General features: G+C 53.8%; 1 protein-coding gene and 1 long non-coding RNA gene across 4 annotated transcripts; one reads left to right on the top strand and one right to left on the bottom strand.

Moving 5' to 3' along the window:
- Positions 1-1,680: 1,680 nt before the first annotated feature.
- On the bottom strand, positions 1,681-9,067 carry C1QTNF6 (C1q and TNF related 6). 3 transcript variants are annotated; one of them, XR_014081697.1, is made up of 4 exons: positions 8,899-9,067; positions 6,382-6,640; positions 2,526-4,031; positions 1,681-2,306 (listed from the first exon to the last, which is right to left on the bottom strand). XR_014081697.1 is itself a non-coding variant. In XM_081588293.1 (3 exons), exons 2-3 carry the CDS (start codon positions 6,632-6,634, stop codon positions 3,484-3,486), a joined length of 801 nt encoding a protein of 266 aa, XP_081444419.1. In that variant the 5' UTR covers positions 6,635-6,640; positions 8,899-9,067; the 3' UTR covers positions 1,681-3,483. The 3 variants fall into 3 exon arrangements, 1 of the variants encoding a protein (XP_081444419.1); XR_014081698.1 differs by having other exon boundaries at positions 1,681-1,993; positions 2,099-4,031; XM_081588293.1 differs by having other exon boundaries at positions 1,681-4,031.
- On the top strand, positions 3,096-7,022 carry LOC145544909 (uncharacterized). Its single transcript, XR_014081699.1, has 2 exons — positions 3,096-5,527; positions 6,130-7,022. It is a non-coding gene; the product is annotated as an uncharacterized LOC145544909 (long non-coding RNA).
- Positions 9,068-17,178: the final 8,111 nt, after the last annotated feature.

Below are 17,178 nucleotides of genomic sequence, written 5' to 3' on the forward strand. Positions count from 1 at the left end.
GCCCAGACAGACAAGAGGCCAGAGGCCATCTCTGAAGCACAGATGGAGATGTTTGCAATGACTCTTATGAGACAATGAAGGGCTGCTGGTCTTGGAGCCCTGAACTCATGTGGCCTGGAAATATCTGGGACTTTTGGCCTCAGTTTGCAAAGGACAAACTTCAGTCCTGCAGGTGCTTGGCAAGCAATGTCAAAAGCTTTTCTGTCTCAGTAATCAGCAAACCATTTCCCAGGTGGCTCAGCAGTAAAGAATCTGCCTGCCAAGAAGGAGACACGGGTTCGATCCCTGGGTGGAGAAGATCCCCTGGAGAAGGAAACGGCAACCCACTCCAGTATTCTTGCCTGGGAAATTCCATGGCCAGAGGAGCTTGGTGAGCTACAGTCCATGGGATCACAGAGTCGGACACAACTTAGCGACTAAGCAACAACAATCAGCAAACCAGGTCCTCACAATGTCTATGACCGAAGGCTCCTGCCTGGCACTGGGGGTGACTTTTACCACCAGGGTTGAAGCAGGGGTGCTGGTGAGGCCAATGATGCTTCAACAGAGCCTGAGCTAAAAGCATGCAGTGGGGGGACTTCCCTGGTGGTCCAGTGGTTAAGATTCTGTGCTTCCAGTTCAGGAGGCATGTGTTCAATTCCTGGTTGGGGAACTAAAATCCCATAGGCCATGGGCATGGCCAAAAAACAAAAAAGAGCATGCGGTGGCCTTGCTCCCCTGAGCAGACCTGTTAGATCCTCTTGGGTGAGAGCTGTGAAGACTTCAGCTGTGGTAGAAAACCTCCTTAAGAGGCCAGATGGGCTCCAAGAAAGCTAAGGTTTGTGTCTCCCTCTGTCTGGGTGGCCACAGGTTCAGGTGAATTGTGGGAATCCTGGTACAGTTATAGTGGGTTTGTCTTTATAGCACCCTCTTCCACGTGATATCCAGAGAACCACTGAACGCAGCAATAGGCACGCAGGCAGCATAGGATACCCACATCAAGCCAGTAAGGGGAGTCAACATGGATGACTTTAAGTATCTTTACGTGAGTGGCTGCTGTGCTAACTGAGAAGTCAGAACCCACAAAGACTGCCCTCTGTACGATGTGCAGCACTTTCCTCCAGAGAATATCCAGTGATTCTCCAGTAAACATTACACGCAGAACGTGAGACCAAAGACCCAAGTGAGGATCTGTGGTTTGTTTTGCACATCGAAGGGCCTCACTAGAACATAAACTCCATGGGTGTTCTCCACTGGGAGGTGATGGATTATGCCCCCTCCACTGAAGCCTCCAAGCTTAGTGGGGTACCCAGCACACAGTAGGTGCTCAATAGTTGTGGCTCCAAGGATGAACACTGCGCTCACTAGGCAACCTCTCTTCTAATCTTTATGGCCACCCCCATAAGAGGGATGACCAGCATTCCCATTTTACCAGACAAGGAAACTGAGGCTCAGAGACATGGGGACTTTCCCAAGGCCACAGCCAGGGAGTGGCACAGCAGACTCAGCTGGCTCCACTGTCTCCAAGGCACACAGGCTGGGTGAGTGACCGGGGGCGCTGGCTTCTTTGTGGCTGGGGAGCACGTGTAGTAGGTCCCTGGACTGCCTTGGTCCCTCCGGAGCCCTGAACCTGGGCGCAGCAGAATGGGACGCACTGGCCTCCCAAGGTGGGCAAACAAAACGGAGCAGAAACAACCAGCCTGAGTTGCCAAGAAAACATATAACCTTTAATCATGCTGGTCAAGCAGGGCAGAGGTGAAGTCAGGTTGGGGAGGTTGGGGCTGTTGCACAGGACCGGCCTTCATGGCACTGGGTCAGGCCCTGCTGCCACCCCCCAGCCATGTGGCCATGGCTCCCTTGGCTAGGAGTAAGCACCAGAGATCACCACTGGGGTCACCTCTGCCCCCGAGTCTGCACAAGCACCAATGGGCGGAGGCCGTCTCCCTCTAGGAAGAGGTTTAGGCCACCTGGGGCTGGGGGAGGGGAAGGCTGGGGGCCGCCAGGCTGTCCCACCCTGCGAGGAGGGAAAGGACAGAAGTCCTGATGTCCCTCACTTGGCCTCAGCCTCTCCCAGTGCCTCCCCCGGCATCATGGCTCAGAGGAGCGTCCCCGTACTGACCTGGAACATCACTGGCTTCAGTTCCCCAGACCTGCTGAGGGGTCCAAAGCCCGGTGCTCTCCTTCCTGGCTCATTGCCCGGCAGTGGCATTTGTAACTGCAGCAGCAACCAGAGGCAGCTCTGCTGGGCAGCAGGGCCTCAGCACCTTAACAGAGTGTGGAGGGCCAGGGGCATGGGCTGGCAAGGGACACCAAGGAGGTCAGAGCACCTGGGGACAGACATCAGTGTCTGCAGCGGCTGGGAGCCTGGGAGGACGGAGGCCCAGGCAGCTTTGGCAGAGAGGGCTGTGCATGGCCCTGACAGCACCAGGGAGTGGGGAAGGGAGGGCATGCCCTGAGGGTGGTAGGGGGGTAGGAGCCCTCGCATGCATCCATCCCAGCTGTGTAGGGAGTTTGGTCTGGGCTTCCTTCTTCATGGGATGCCTTACCCCAAAATGCCTCCAAACCCCTGGGTCCTCTCCTGATAGCACCTGGCCCCTGATCAAGGTCCCTCTGGGTTTGCTTTAAAGATGGGCATTGGGTAGAAAAGAAAGGAACAGGCAGAGGATACCCATTTCACCTCCGTACCCTAACCTGTCAGCCTTGGGGAGTGGTGGGTAATGAGGGGCCACAGTGCCTGAACACCCAGAACACAGATGTATATGATCAGAGCCCCAAGAAGTTCTCTGGAGCTGGTTTCAGGATCCTCTATGTCTCCCCTCCCTGGCTGGACTGGGTGCTCACCGAGAGCAGGGCCTGTGTCTGTTTCGCCTCAGCCTTCCCAGAGCTGGGCACGGAGAGGGTGTTCAGTGAACGTTCAGCGACTGAATAAATGCACTACGGGTATGCATGTGGAGGGGGTGGGCAGACAGGAGTTCAGAGAGAAGGAAGAGGTTGCAAGAGACAAGAGGAGGAAGTATCCTAGAAAGATGAGAATTTAAGGATGTTGGGAAGATTCCAGAATATTTGAAGATTCCAGAATGTTCGGAAAGTACCAAAATGTGAAAGCTGTAGGTCTTGGTTACTCAAGTGGGGTTCCAGAGACCAGCAGCACCGGTATCACTCAGGAATGTACTAGAAATGCTGAATCCTGGGCCCATTCCACAACTGCTGAATCAGACTCTGCATTTCAGCACAATGCCCCAGTGATTTGTATCAAATTCAAGTTTGAAAATGGCTGGTCTACCAGGTTGGGAAAGTTCTAGAAGATGTAGGTTAGGAGGTTTCTTAAAATGTTCGAGAGGAGAGAGGCAGGAACAGACTAGGAGGGGTGATGGAAGGAAAGAGGAGGAAGTCTGCCCAGAATGCCAGGTCAGGGGCCCATATTACAGATGGGCAAACTGAGGCCCCCACAGGCGACAGACCTGCCCACAGCCACCCTAGGCCAGAGCTGCTCCAGGGGAGGCACTAATCGTCCTCAGGCTTGATGAGGTGACCGCTGAAGGTAATGTAGGTGTCTATGTCATCACTGTAGACAGCGTTCTCACGCTCGCGCTTGAAGAGCCGTGCCCAGACGCGGTCACCCGGCGCCAGGGCCAGCATCACGCTCTGGCTCTGCATGATGCTGCGGTCACTGGGCTGCGCGTACAGGATGACGGCCGCCTTGTCGTTGTGTACCACGTGCACGTAGGTCTCCTTGAAGTTCCAGCTGTGCACATTAAGGCTGAAGAAGTAGAGGCCACGCAGGGGGGCGACGAAGTGGCCAGCAGCCAGGTCGAAGTGCCCGTCGGGGTTCACGAAGACCGTGTCAAAGAGCAGCGGCTGGAAACCCTCGCTGCTGTGCAGGGCCGTCTTGCGGCCCACCGAGAAGGCTGAGAAGCGCATCTGGCATGGACTGCCAGGGCTGCCCGCCTGCCCCTTGGCACCCTTGATGCCCTGGGGGCCACGGTCCCCCTGGGGGCCCTCCCTGCCAAGCTTCCCAGGGGAGCCTAGCAGGCCTCGGTCCCCTTTGTCACCTGTGGGGACAAGAAGAGGAAAAGTCAGGACAGGTGGCCAGGGCTGCTTCTAAGCATCTGCAGAAGGCTCTGCCCTGGCCAAGAGAAGGTAGGCCAGAGGAACTGGCATTTACTGAGCACCTAGTGCATGCCAGGCACCACTGCCCCATATGACCCTTTAAATGAGACACCATGTCCACCACCATTCATAGGGAGGTGAAGGGACTCGCCTGTGTGGCACAGCTTAGGAGCAGGGCGGCATGCATGCAACTTAAGTTGCTTCAGTCGTGTCCAAGTTTTTGTGACCTCTTGGACTGTAGCCCACCAGGTTCCTCTCTCCATAGGATTTTCCAGGCAAGAATCCTGGAGTGGGTTGCCATTCTCTTTGACAGGGGATCTTCCCGACCCAGAGATCAAACCCACATCTCCTGCAGGTGGATTTTTTACCCTTGAGCCACCAGGGAAGCGCCACTGTGCATGCTAAGTCACTTCAGTCATGTCCGACTCTTTGTGACCCTATGAACTTATAACCTGCCAGGCTCCTCTGTGCATGGGATTTTCCAGGCAAGAATAGTGGAGCGGGTTGCCGTTTCTTCCTCCAGGGGATCTTCCTGACCCAGGGATCAAATCCAGGTCTCCTACATTGGCAGGCAGATTCTTTTCCACTGAGCCACCTGGGAAGCTGTGCTTCTTGAGGAAACAGATCCCAAATATTTCACTGTTGCCTGTCACAGTGCAAGTAATCACCCTCAGCCACGTCCCTTTGAAAGAAATGGACAGCCCTGTGTTCTCCTGGGGCCCCCTCTGACCACAGTGATGTTGCTAGGAAGAGGGGACGAAGGGGCAGAAAAGAGGGCACAGGCCCTCAGAGGAGAAGCCTGGAGAGAAGCAAGGAGGAGGGGGTCAAGGTCTCTGCAGAAGTCTTCCTCACCAGCCCCACTGGTGAAGTAACTACCTCATCACATGCCCTGCACTTTACAGTTTGCAGAGCACTTTCTTCGTCCCAGTCCCGAGGGATGGTAGTCATAGTTTATACATGACGCAGCGAGCCCAGGGAGGAAGAGACCCTGCTGCCTCACACAGCAAGGAAGCTGACGAGCTGGGGCTGGGACCAGGGAAGGTGCCAGGTGCCTTCCGCCACAGCAGACGCCCGCCCACCTAACAGGCAGCTGGAGAGGTGGCCCAGAAGAGGTGACATGGGATGTTATGGAGAACAGTGAAGGGGAAGTACTGTCAACATCCAGGTACCTCGTTAACCTCACACGGAGGGCTCTGCTGGCCTTGGGGAAGCGGTGATGTGTGAGGTGGTGAGAAAAGTGGGGAGAGGAAGAGAGGGTCTCAGATCCATGGAGTGGAGTGGTCCTCTGCATTCCTCCCCATAAATCCTAGCTCTGCCCTTGACAGTGGTGTGACCCCAGAAGATCTCCTCCTCTCTCGGAGGCTCAGTTTTCCCCATCTGCAAAGTGGGAGGATGACAGCGTACCGCCCTCACGGGGTTGATGTGAGCAAAGACGGAGGTAAGGATGTCAAGGGCCTGGCCCCAGGATTTATCAGCTGCTCGCATCCCCCAACAGCAGAAGTAGCTCTCCTGGGGTCTGGTCTTAGAGGACAGGGAGTCAGCTCTCACTTGAATGGCTCAGGGGGTCCCCACAGCTCTCCCCACTTCTAGCCTTGTCTCCCACCATCTAGTCTCCAGGAGAAATTAGAGCGATCCATTTGAAACCTAAGCTGGGTCAGGCCCCTTGTCTGTTCAACCCCTCCCTTGCTCCCTATCTCACTCAGAGAAGAAACTCACGTTTTGTTTCTCACCTCAGCTCCTCCGCTTGTCCCCTGCTTCTTAAACTTACCAGGTCCACTATTCACTCTGTGAATAGAGTGACCTGCTATTCACTCTGCCTGGAATGCTCTTCCCCAGGTATCTACATGGCTTCTTCCCCACCTTCTCAGTGAGACCTCTCCTGACCACCACCATTTAATACGCAACCCGTGCCCCACAGCTGCACTCCCAGTGCTGCTTCCCTTACCTTTTTTCACGTCAGCACTTTCATAGCATTTATCACCATCCATCTCTTTAACTTGGGTGATACGTTTATTGCTCATTGTCTGTCTTCCCCACTAGAACAGAAGCTCCACAGACATGGCATCTCTGTCTGGTTTGTACACACTCCCTCCCAGAATTCAGAATGATCCTGGCACATGGTGGGTACTCAATATAACGTGTGAATGAAAGAAAGGGTCTGAGACAGTTTTCTGTCCTGGTTTCTCCTGCTCCTCTCACCTCACCTCCCCCAGGCCCAGGAAGAGACCTTCCCACATGCCCTCCTTGATGCCAACCAGGCCAGTCCAGCCCGAGTCCTGTGTGGGTCCTCACCCTTCAGGATGGTGATGTTAATGTAGGGCCTGACCTCAGGCAGCACATATGGGAGGGCAGACGGAGAGGCTGAGGATGCATGTGCAGCATCGGCAAGGACCATGGGGTCTTCAGAGTCACAGCACCGTCGACAGTGTCCAGGGGAACTAGAGGCCACAGCTTCCCCAGAGGTGGGCTCCTCGGTGGGGAGTCCAGACACCGAGAAAGGGAGCAGGAGCGCTGCCCAGAGGAGGCCCAGGGCAGCCATCCCCATGGCGACCTGGAGCAGGAAGGAAGGACAGGAATATAGTTACCTGAAGGTCTACACTCTGCTGATGCCTAGAGTGGCTGCTGCCACCTGCAGCATGGGTGTTCCTGATGTAACCCAGGGAGGGAGCACTAGTGCCCCATTTAACAGACAAGAAGACTGACTCCTAAACAGGAAGACAAGTTCTCCAAGTTCACAAAGAGACCTGCGGTAGTGCTGGGCCTGGAGTCTGAGTCTCCAGTCCCTGGGGGTTTTTGCCACACATGGGTCCACAAAGGAGGACCCGCTCTGAAGATGAAGGCCCTGGGAGGTCTTTGCTGGGGTGGGTGAGGAAGATGCCCTGCTGCCCATGTGACATAGCCAATGAGACTATAAAATACTTTTCCCACACTCCCAATCTCCCTTGGTCTTGTCTTCCTGTCACTGACTCCACAGTCAATGGAATACAAATTAGAAGAAGGAGCCCCTTGGGACAGACTAATTAGAAACAAACAAAAGAAGTCCCAGCAGTCATGCAACACTGAAGGTATGTAGCTGGTGTCAGCCCACCTTCTCGCTCAGCATCTTTGTACAGTCAACAACTTACACAACTCAACCTCACCCAAGAAGCCCTGTAGGGAGGGGGCAGGAGAGAGTAAAATTCATTGAAAGGTGGTTGTGTCAATCATCTTAGATGTGTCAATCATCTTAGACCTGCCAATCAGCTGCCAGGGTGGTAATTTGAAATTAAGGGACAGAATCCAGGAGTTCTGGAAAATTTAAAAGGAACAAGGAAGTCCAGGGATTTGTGAGGATCTGTCTTTGGCCTTGGCCAAGAAGGGGTCCAGAGTTCCAGGGGAGGGGCAGAAGGTAGCCTGGACAGCAGTGACTGGAGACAAGCCTGGCTGGTGGGCAGGAAGCCAGGCAAAGAGCTTCTGAGGTGGTGGCAGTCTTTGGGGGCTGGCACACGTTATCGCAGGATCAGAAACTCGTTTTTTGAAACCAGACTGGTTTTTACACTTCTGGCGTTTCTTTGTTTATTTCCTTTTTGTTCTCCTGTAACATTTAGTACAATGCAAAAATATTTTTCTGTGGTTAATACGCATAGAGAAGGTAAAATTATTATTATTTTTTTTAAGTGCTCTTCTATCCTAACCTGAGCACTGAAGTAAGATTTGGGTCTTAAAGGGGCAGGAGCACTCCCTGCACCAGCCCCCTCCCACTCCCCGCTCCCCAGAGCTGGGTCATAGCAGTGGGCAGCAGCCTCCAGAGTCATTACCCTCTCCTGGAGGTGACCTTGTTCCCCACCCTTTGCTGGTTTCCTGGTTCTGCTCAATAAGGCAGGTCAGGTCTTCAAGGAACAGCACCCCATCTGGCCAAGATTATCACCCTTACCTTTTATTTGTAAATTATAATATACATTCCAGCGATTTTGAGAAGAGCAGAACCCCCTCTTCCCTGGCCACAGATGTGAGACTTAAGAATCAGACACCTGGGATTCCAGAATGGTTTACAAGCTGTGTGACCTAAGGCTAGTGGCTTAATCTCTCTGTACTTCTTGCTCCTTACAAGGAGGAGACAACACCACCTCCCCTACCAGGTTATTTGGGAGGATTTAAAAGCAGGAAAATCACCTGTCTGGTAAAAGACTCTTAATTAAATGTTCGGTCCTCTCTCTGCTGCCCAACATGACCTCTCCCCTAGTCCTGCATGGGACAGGAAGAGCAGAACTGTTCCCAGAGAACTGGCATGGTCTGGGGACATTTCTGTTGGGCCAGACAGCTGGGAGTCAAAATATCTGTGACACAGAACAGTGACCTGAGGCGGGGGGAGGGGGACGCAGGAAGCAGGAAGCAAAGCAGCCTTTAACAAAAGTAATAACCACAGCCACGGTCACTGGCTGTCCCTGGGGGAGGGTGTCATGCAGGCATCAAGTGGAGGGACCATGCCATGGGGGTGATCTGGGAGTCCCTGCTGCCTCCACTATGGAGCTGGGGCCTCTTCGGGTCGAGGGAGAGTCAAGCCCTGCTGGGCAGATTCGGTGCCTGTCCAGGCAGGAGTGGGCACAAGCCAGGAGCATCGGAGGAGGGCAGCCCTTCACCAGCGCTGAAAGTCTCAGTCAGAGGAAGGGATGGTGAGGAGAGAGCCTAGAGGGGCTTCCCGGGGTCAGAGGGAGGGAGCAGGGCCCCGAGATACATCCAGGAAGAGAGGAGGAAGGAGAGGCATTCCAGGCTCTGACCCCAACCCCTCTGGCCCTGCTGGAGGGAGCTGCAGGACCTCCCATCACTCACTCAGTGTCCGACAGCCTCGTACAGCAGTTCAAGGACCCCGGGCCTCCCGGCAGCCTCTGGTTCCTTGATCCATGTTTGCGATGATAATAACTTGTTGCTGGCCCAGACCCCCAGGTCTGGCGGGCTGGCCCAGGAGGGAGGGAGGAAGGGATGGAGGCAGAGAGGAGGGAGGGAGGGAGGGAGGGAGGGCGGAGGGAGCAGGCTGGCTTCCCACTGCCCCTCCTCCCTGCTCCCTCCCCTCCAGCCTCTAGGTTCTGTGGAGATGAAGGGAGCTGGTGGATTCCCTTTGCTTAACTCTTTGGTAGTCCTAGAGGGTCTTGTTTAATTCACAGACCCTATAAATTTCCAGCAGGAAGGGGTCTAAGGTCCCTGATGTGTGGGCTGGGAAATCAAGCCCCGGAAAGGGAAAGGGCAGGAGCCCCCTAAGTTGCTCAGAAAGGGGAAGGCTCCAGCCTAAGCTGAAGGGCTCCTTAGTCCTGAGTCACCAAGGCAGGAGGCATACAGAGGGCGTGGGCACCAGCCCAGCTGCCACAGGTTCAAATCCTGGCTTGGGCACCCACTGGCCAGTCCCTTCCCCTCTCAGGCCCTGGTTATCTGTAGAACTCCAGTCCCAGCCTCAACCGAGCCAGTCACAAGGGGAGGCTTAGTAAGTGTTTGTTGAGTGATGGTCACATCTCCTTGGGGATCAGCTAAGGGTGTCAACCAAGTCAGTAGCTCCACCCCCAGTGGACACCAAAGTCCTACTCTGCCTGGAAATTTTCTCATAGTTATCCATCTTCCTGGTCTTCTAGAGCCAGGGAAATAACTCTCAAGTTCGCAGGAGGGCAGCCTGTATAGAAAACCCTGGGGCCCCAGGGTCTTGCCTCTGCTTCCTTCTGGTTTGGCTGCAGGAGGCTTTGCAAAGTCTGCTGTCGTGGCTCCCTGGGTCAGAGACCCCTGTACAAAGACTCTCTCACAGGTCTCTTGCCCTCCAGCCCCCTCTACATTTATTGAGTACTTACTGCCTGTGCCGGACTTCATCTTCAGAGGGGCTTTTGTCACCCAAAGGGTATTAACATCCATTATTTCTACTCTTCTTATCCCAGCCTTGGGAAAAGGAGCTAGTGGTGGAGCTGATGTGACTCACCCAGGGTCACACAGTTAGTGAAGAGGAACCACAATCCTACAGAATGGAAGGAGTTCCCATGATGACCCAACTGGGTACGGTTGTGAGCAAAGGCTGCAGTTCATGGTCTGTCCCCTGGGCAGAGAGAGGTGGTGACATTGTGCCTCTCAGGAGGCATAGGAGTGCAGCGACTTAAGGGGGGTTTGTTGAAGTCTGGGGCTTTGGGCATTAACCCCTAGGCCCTACACACAGCTGGGCAAAGTGTGAAGGAGGGAACAGTCCTGGCTGTGTGTTGTTGACCATCTCTTGTCGCTGAGCTTCTGTTTTTCTATTACTTCAGGGGGATAATCACATGGCAGAATATCCAGGCCTGGAAGGACCCTTAGAGATGATCTAATCCAATCCCTTTTTATGTCCAGCAGGGACACTGTGACTCAGGGACGGCAAGTCTTTGGCTCAAGGTCACACAGCAGACTGGAGTCTAAGTTGGGACAAGAGCCAGACTCTCCCAACTTCTGGCTTTGTGCTGCTTCCCTCTTGCAAGCCCACCTGGAGTGCCCCCCACCCAGGCCTATTTAGGGGTCCAAAGTAGCCCAAAGGAACACAGATGGAAGGACTGTGAACCCTGGGAAAGCTATCAGGTCCACACCAGCTGTGCCCTCTATGTGGCCCTGCCCCAGGCAGCATTCCCAGGGCACTGAGCCAGGGCTGCAGAGGGAGGGAAGTAAGGGGAGCCGCCCTCTCCTCCCTCCCCTCGCTGCTGCCACCAGAGGGAAAAGGGCTGAATCAGCAGCACTGGAGGCCGGACAAGGCTCCTGGCTGTCTCTCAGAGATCTGGCTTAGAAAGCCTAGCATCTGAGGACAAAGGGATGGGGGATGCAGAGAGGCAGGGTGGGGACACAAGATTGCTTTGGTCCAGGGCCCATTGTGTGCTCCTGCCACGCTCAACAGGCCCTCTGCAGAGAAGGAGCCTCAACTCAAAGGTTTGGAAAATAACATTGTTGTTCAGTTGCTAAGTCGTATCTGACTCTCGGCGACCCCATGGACAGCAACATGCCAGGCTTCCCTGTTCTTCACTGTCTACCGAAGTTTGCTCAAATTCATGTCCATCAAGTCAGTGATGCTATCTAACCATCTCATCCTCTGCCACCCTCTTCTTTTGTCTCCAATCTTCCCCAACATCAAGGTCTTCTCCAATGAGTCAGAAAACAATGTTTTTTAAGGGAAGTGTGACATCAGTTATTAAAAGTGGTCCAGAATTCCAAGTGGATGTTAAAGCAATCCTTGGTAAAAAAGAATTGGACACATCCATATTACACATTTGATCCATAGCTCAGCTGGTAAAGAATCTGCCTGAAACGCAGGAGACCACAGTTTGATTCCTGGATCAGGAAGATTCCCCTAGAGGAGGGCATGGCAACCCTCTCCAGTATTCCTGCCTGGAGAATTCCATGGACAGAAAAGCCTGGCGGGCTACAGTCCATGAGGTCACTAGAGTCAGATACAACTGAGTGACTAATCACACATTTGAGCCAGTTATATTTTACACACTTTCTCTGGAATGCCATAGGAAGGTGCTAATGTCATTTTGATGACTTAACTTTGCTATGTAAATTTAATAAACTAGGTATATATATTGGGGGGAAAAAAAAAGGAGCCTCATCTCACTTAACAGATGAGGAGGCTGAGGTCTGGACAAGAAAACGATTCTCACCAGGTTCTAGGTACAGCTTCTTTGACTCCCATTGGTGGTCAATGCCCCAGAAAAGGGCCCCTTGTCCCCGCCCCCAGCCTCCAAGCAGCTGGCTGTGATGAGGGGCGGGGCAGACAAGAGGGTTGGACTCTGGAATATTATACACAACTTTAATAATATTCTTCCTCCCACTTTCTTCCATCATGTGGAAAATTTCCCCATTTGCGCATAAGCCCTTAGTCTCCCAGCCATTCTGCAGATCTCCACAGCAGCCCAGGTAGCCTGGAGACAGAGTCACAGCCCTGGGTCAGACAAGACTGGGTTACATCTCAGCTCCACTTCCTTCCAGCGCTGTTGACCTTTGGCACATCCCCCTACCTCTGAGCCTTGGTGTCCCTGGGCCAGAGGGACACGAGGAGACCAAGACCATCTGAGCAGCCTGGCAGGATATCCAATGGGATATACACTGGCCACCAACCAGTGCTTCTCCTGGCTTAAACCTTGAATATGGTGAGGACATGAGCCCATTCTCCTCAGGCACACATCTGAGAAACAGACTCACTGACAGAACCAAGGTCCTAGCCACACCCACCTTCCAGCCCAAAGTTTGGGAGAAGATATAAAAATAGTGACACTTGGTGCTTGCAACAAGAATCCTTCCTGCATTTTTTAAAAATAAAATGTGCCCGTGATAAAGTGAGATAGAACAGAAAACAGGATTCCTGGAGTCAGCTATGCAAGTGGTGTATGGCAAGTCACCGATCTATTAATAACTGTTCTAGGGCAGTCAAGACACTAAACAAAGGAAACCGTGAGCGCCACCCACTGGGGAAAATCATAGAGCCCGGCACCTACCCCACGCCACCCAGGCCTTCTGATGTACTCCATCTGTCCCCTTCTTAGGGAGCTGAGGCGGGGGGCGGAGGGGGGCGGAGAGAGGGGAGATGGAGGGCCCGCTGAAATGCGCCGTTCCCTCACCTCTTCCAACAACGTGAGTAGGGGGTCCAATGGGACCATCGCTCTCCTAAACTTCTAGCTTACTCAGCTTCCTGGATCTGCAGAGCCCCTTCTGCGACCAGCTGAGTAGTCGAAGGTGAACTTCGCTCTCCGGACTCCATTTCTCCGTCCTGGGCTTTCTCAGCAACCCACGTCTGTCCTACAGGTGTTCATCTCACTTGGGCGAGTTTAATCCCATTTTACAGAAAGGGAAACCGAATCCCCAAGAGGCCTACAGAAAGGAAGAGCCAGCCCCATCCCAGCCCTCCTGGCGCCTGACAAGGACGGTGGTTACACAGCGGGAAACTGAGGCTCAGGGAAGCAGGTGCGCCAACTGGCTCCTCCTCGCGGCCGACTAGGGACAGAGCCAGATGACGGGGCGGGCAAGGTACGCGGGAGGCCACTGTCACCTCCCACTTCTCTCGGCCAAATTAAGGGGAGCGACTCCCCCACCACCAAGCCGGGGGAGCCCCAACATCCCCCCACCCCCACTCCGGGCTCAAACCCTGGGAAAAACTGCCGCCAGCTGCGGCCACTCTTGGCAACACCCAGGGCTCTGCTAGAACAGACCCCCGCCACAGAGAAACCCGCCGGCATCATCGCTCCGGCCACCGCCCCTGTAAGCCAGAAGCCCAACACGAGATGGCTAAGGCAGCCGCAGCGGCGCCGGGGAGGGGCCTTTGAGAGTTCAGCTCGGGTGGAGCCGAGCTGAACCGAGCAAAGCCGAACTTGGCCGAGCGGAGCCGAGTCCAGCCGAGTCAAGCGGGTCTGGCGGATCATAGCCGGGTCTGACCGAATGATGCCGAGTAGAGCCGAGTTCGGCCGAGCGGAGCTGCTGGAGGAAGCCAAGGGGAGAGGGAAAGGTCACGCGGCGCCCTCTGCTGGACGCAGAGCCCGGCGCTGGTCTGAGCCGAAGCTAACGCGTCTCCGTCTCCCAGTCCTAGGATAGTCGGGGCTACTGAGCCCATTTTATGGATGTGGAAGCTGAGGCTCCAAGACGTTTCGAGCCTGGCCCAAAGGCACACAGAGCTAAGAAGTGGTGGCTGTGAGGTTTGAAACAGATTGTACGGCAGAGAGCTCACCTGCCACTGCCACCCGCTGCAGTGATCATTGTGTGTTTGCTTTGTTCTCGCAGTAATTGCTGCCATTTATCATGGTCATCCAGGAGGAGGGACCTGCCCTGTCCGATGATCGGGGGTAGACCCACCCTGGAGCACAGAGACAACCCCTGTTCTTACAGGTGGTGAAATCAAGTAGGCTCCGGGCACGCTGACCAAGCACAGCAGGGCCAGCCATTCCCGTGTGCAAATATTGACATGTTTCCTGGTCATTAAAGCAGAGAGCAGGTCGGAGAGGCCCTGTACGACTGCAGGACTCATTTTCCCTTCCTGTTTACAAGATGGCCAGAGGGTAGGAGCTCCTGGCTGTCTGCAGGCTGTGTCCCTGGGCTATGTGAGCCAGGACCTGGGGTGTCTGGGACCCTGGAGGAGGCCAAGTGTGGCTGCAAGCACTGTCTTTGAGCTTGTGAAAAAGTGAAGAATGGCCTTGCCCTCCACGCACATGTGTGTGCTCAAATACATCAGTGACGTTCACTCCTGTGTGCAGACCACCTTAGCCTGCCAGACAGGCCTATGCCAAGGTTGCAGGGCTGGCTGGAGGGTGGTGGGGCTGGGCTTCTAGAACACAACCGAGGTCACAACAAATGACTAGTGTCAAAGGAAGGTCAGGCTGCATTAGTGGAAGCAGCCACCCTCGCTGGCCAGGGGCTCCTGGAGTTTGTCTGGCTTGCTGTTGGTCATCCTGTCTTTGCTTCTCTCCTGGACATTTGCCATTCTAAGCGGAGCTGAGCCCATAGGTTGGAAGAGCTGCTTCACGCTGTAGCCTGTCTTTGCACTTGTCTCGATGAACATGGTACTCAGTTCTTCGGCGTGCTGCTTGGCCTCCTCAGTGGTCATCTGCCTCTCGTTGGCCAGGTCCGTCTTGTTGCCCACCAGCAGCATGATGACATCACTGCCCCTCTCTGTCCTGACATCAGCAATCCAGAGGCCTGGGCTTCCCTTCATGCTGCTGAGTCTTGCTCAAGGACATCGCCTCTCATCACCAGTGGCTGCCAAGGAACTGACACCATTGACCTCTGAGTTCTTTCCACACCCAGCATCACTCCTGCCACACTCACCTTCATTTTCGTAGTTTCTAAAAACTATAGGCGCTGGACTGGGGACTAGGAAAATGGGGTTCTTGGTCTGCCTCTGGTGCTGGGACCATGGGTGAATCATGTGACCATCCCAGGCCTCACTGTCTTCAGCTGTAAAACGAGTACGAGAGCTGTTCAATAGTATTTTGAACATCTTTCACACTTCTTCCCGGAGCACAAACTCCAGTTCCCTCTTGACGCTTGGCTGGGCTATAACCCCTCCAGTGAGATTTCCACCCCCACGCATGGATGGCTTCTCACTTTTGTTAAAGCACTTCTCAGGTTTTTTTTAATAACATAGTACCTACAATGCACTGTGAAAGTGAAGTGCTAGTTACTCAGTTGTGTCCAGCTCTTTGCGACCCCATTGACTGTAGCCCACCAGGCTCCTCTGTCCATGGGATTTTTCAGGCAAGAATACTGGAGTGGGTAGCCATTCCCTTCTCTGGGGGATCTTCCCAACCCAGGAATCAAACCTGAGTCTCCCATGTTGCAGGCAGATTCTTTACTGTCTGAGCCACCAGGGATGCCCTGTACAATGCATTGTACTATTCACATAATCTTCTTAACATAGATGTCTACCCTCATCTTCATCCCAGAGGAAAGGAAACTGAGGCACAGAAAGGTTAATCAAACAGCTAGTGAATGGATGAGCGGGGATTCAAAACCAGACAGATCCAGATTCCAGGGGCTTAAGAACCACCCCTTTATCTCTTATGTTCAATGCGACTTTCTTCGCCCCTGAAGACAGACCTTGTATTTCTCTGCCTTCTGCTTTTTGCATTTGGCAGCTGTTCTATAAACACTTGTTGAATGAAGACATAAATGAATGATAATGTCCAAGGTCTTCCAGAGGCCCAGGAGAGGCAGGGCTGCTGGCTCTGTTTTGCAGGTGGTAATTGTATTAGTTTGCTAGGACTGCTGGACTGAACTACCACAAACTAGGTGATTTAAACAACTGAAATGTATTTTCTCATAGTTCTGGAGGCTAGAAGTCCAAGATCAAAGTGTCAGGCAAGGCTGCTTCCTTCTGAGGGTTGAGAGGACAGACATGTTCCAGACATCTCTCCCAGCTTCTGGTGGTTTGCTGGCTGTCTTTGGCTCTGACTCGTGGGTGCATCACCCAGCATTTTCCCCATGCTCATGTCTGTGTCCAGATCTTCTCTTTTTTAAGAACACCAATCGTACTGAAATAGAGACCCACCTTACTCCAGGGTGATGTCATCTCAACTCCTTATGACTGCAAGGACCCTATTTCCAAATAAAGTTACATCTGGAGGTACTGGAGGTTAGGGCTTCATGCGAATTTGAGGGAGGGGGACACAATTCGATGCACAGTGGGAATTAACTTCCTAGGAGGTCTTGTCTGACACAGCTTCTGTCCCTGAACTGGGCCTTTCTCCCTTTCATTCACTGACTTTCTCTGACCCCAGGGCCTTAGCACATACTGTCCCTCTGCCAGACACACTCAGGCTCACCCTCCTCTCTCAGTGCCACCCCCAACACAGACCCCTTCCCCCCAGTTGTGTTCCTCCAGAGCACACTGCACTAGCATTCCCACAGGTCCGTTTACCTGTGAGTGCCACAAGCATGGGAACCATGTCTATTTCCCTCTGCTGTACTCCCAGTCCAGTGTCGGGGCCTTGCACACAGGAAAACCTTTGTCAACTTAAGGAACTTTGCCAAAAGAGGTCAAGTGAATGGCCAAGGCCACGTGGTAGGTTCGTGGCAGAGTGAGCCTACGTCCCAGGTCTCCTGACTTTGGGTCTCATGACGTTTAAGGGATGTGTTTGCCCTCTGGCCTTCCAGTAGACTCACCAAGTCTCACCAGGGCCTGCCAGCCACAGAGGAGCACCCTGATGTTTTGATGGGACTGTGGCCTTGTACAACTCCCCTCACCTTATGCTGGGAGTTCTTGCTGTCTTTAGAGTGCTTCCTTCCATGCTTGGAGTCCTTTGGAACCCAGCCTGTTACTTCCCTATGGGACAGTGGCCTCTTTCTCCCCCACTCCTTGGAGGTGAAAAGGGCTGTAGCCCTGGGCCCTTGGCTTCCCTGTCCCAGGCCCTGCAGACTCCTTTCTGCCAGTGCTGAGGCTGATGTATGAAGTCCTAGTCCAGAGCCTGGTAGCCATGGGCTGTTGCCTGGTAACTGTCTCTGAGAGACAAGTTTAAGGTAAGGTCTTGGATCTTGGACATCTTGAGCAACTTGGACATCTGGAGAGAAGGAATCAGGCAGGGAGGGCCATCACCACCCCTTCTTGCCTGCTTGGGCTCACAGCTCCAGAGCCTCCCC

This window comes from Giraffa tippelskirchi, chromosome 4 (genome assembly GCF_054371585.1).
Source record: "Giraffa tippelskirchi isolate mGirTip1 chromosome 4, T2T-mGirTip1v1.2.pri, whole genome shotgun sequence".
NCBI lineage: Eukaryota > Metazoa > Chordata > Mammalia > Artiodactyla > Giraffidae > Giraffa > Giraffa tippelskirchi.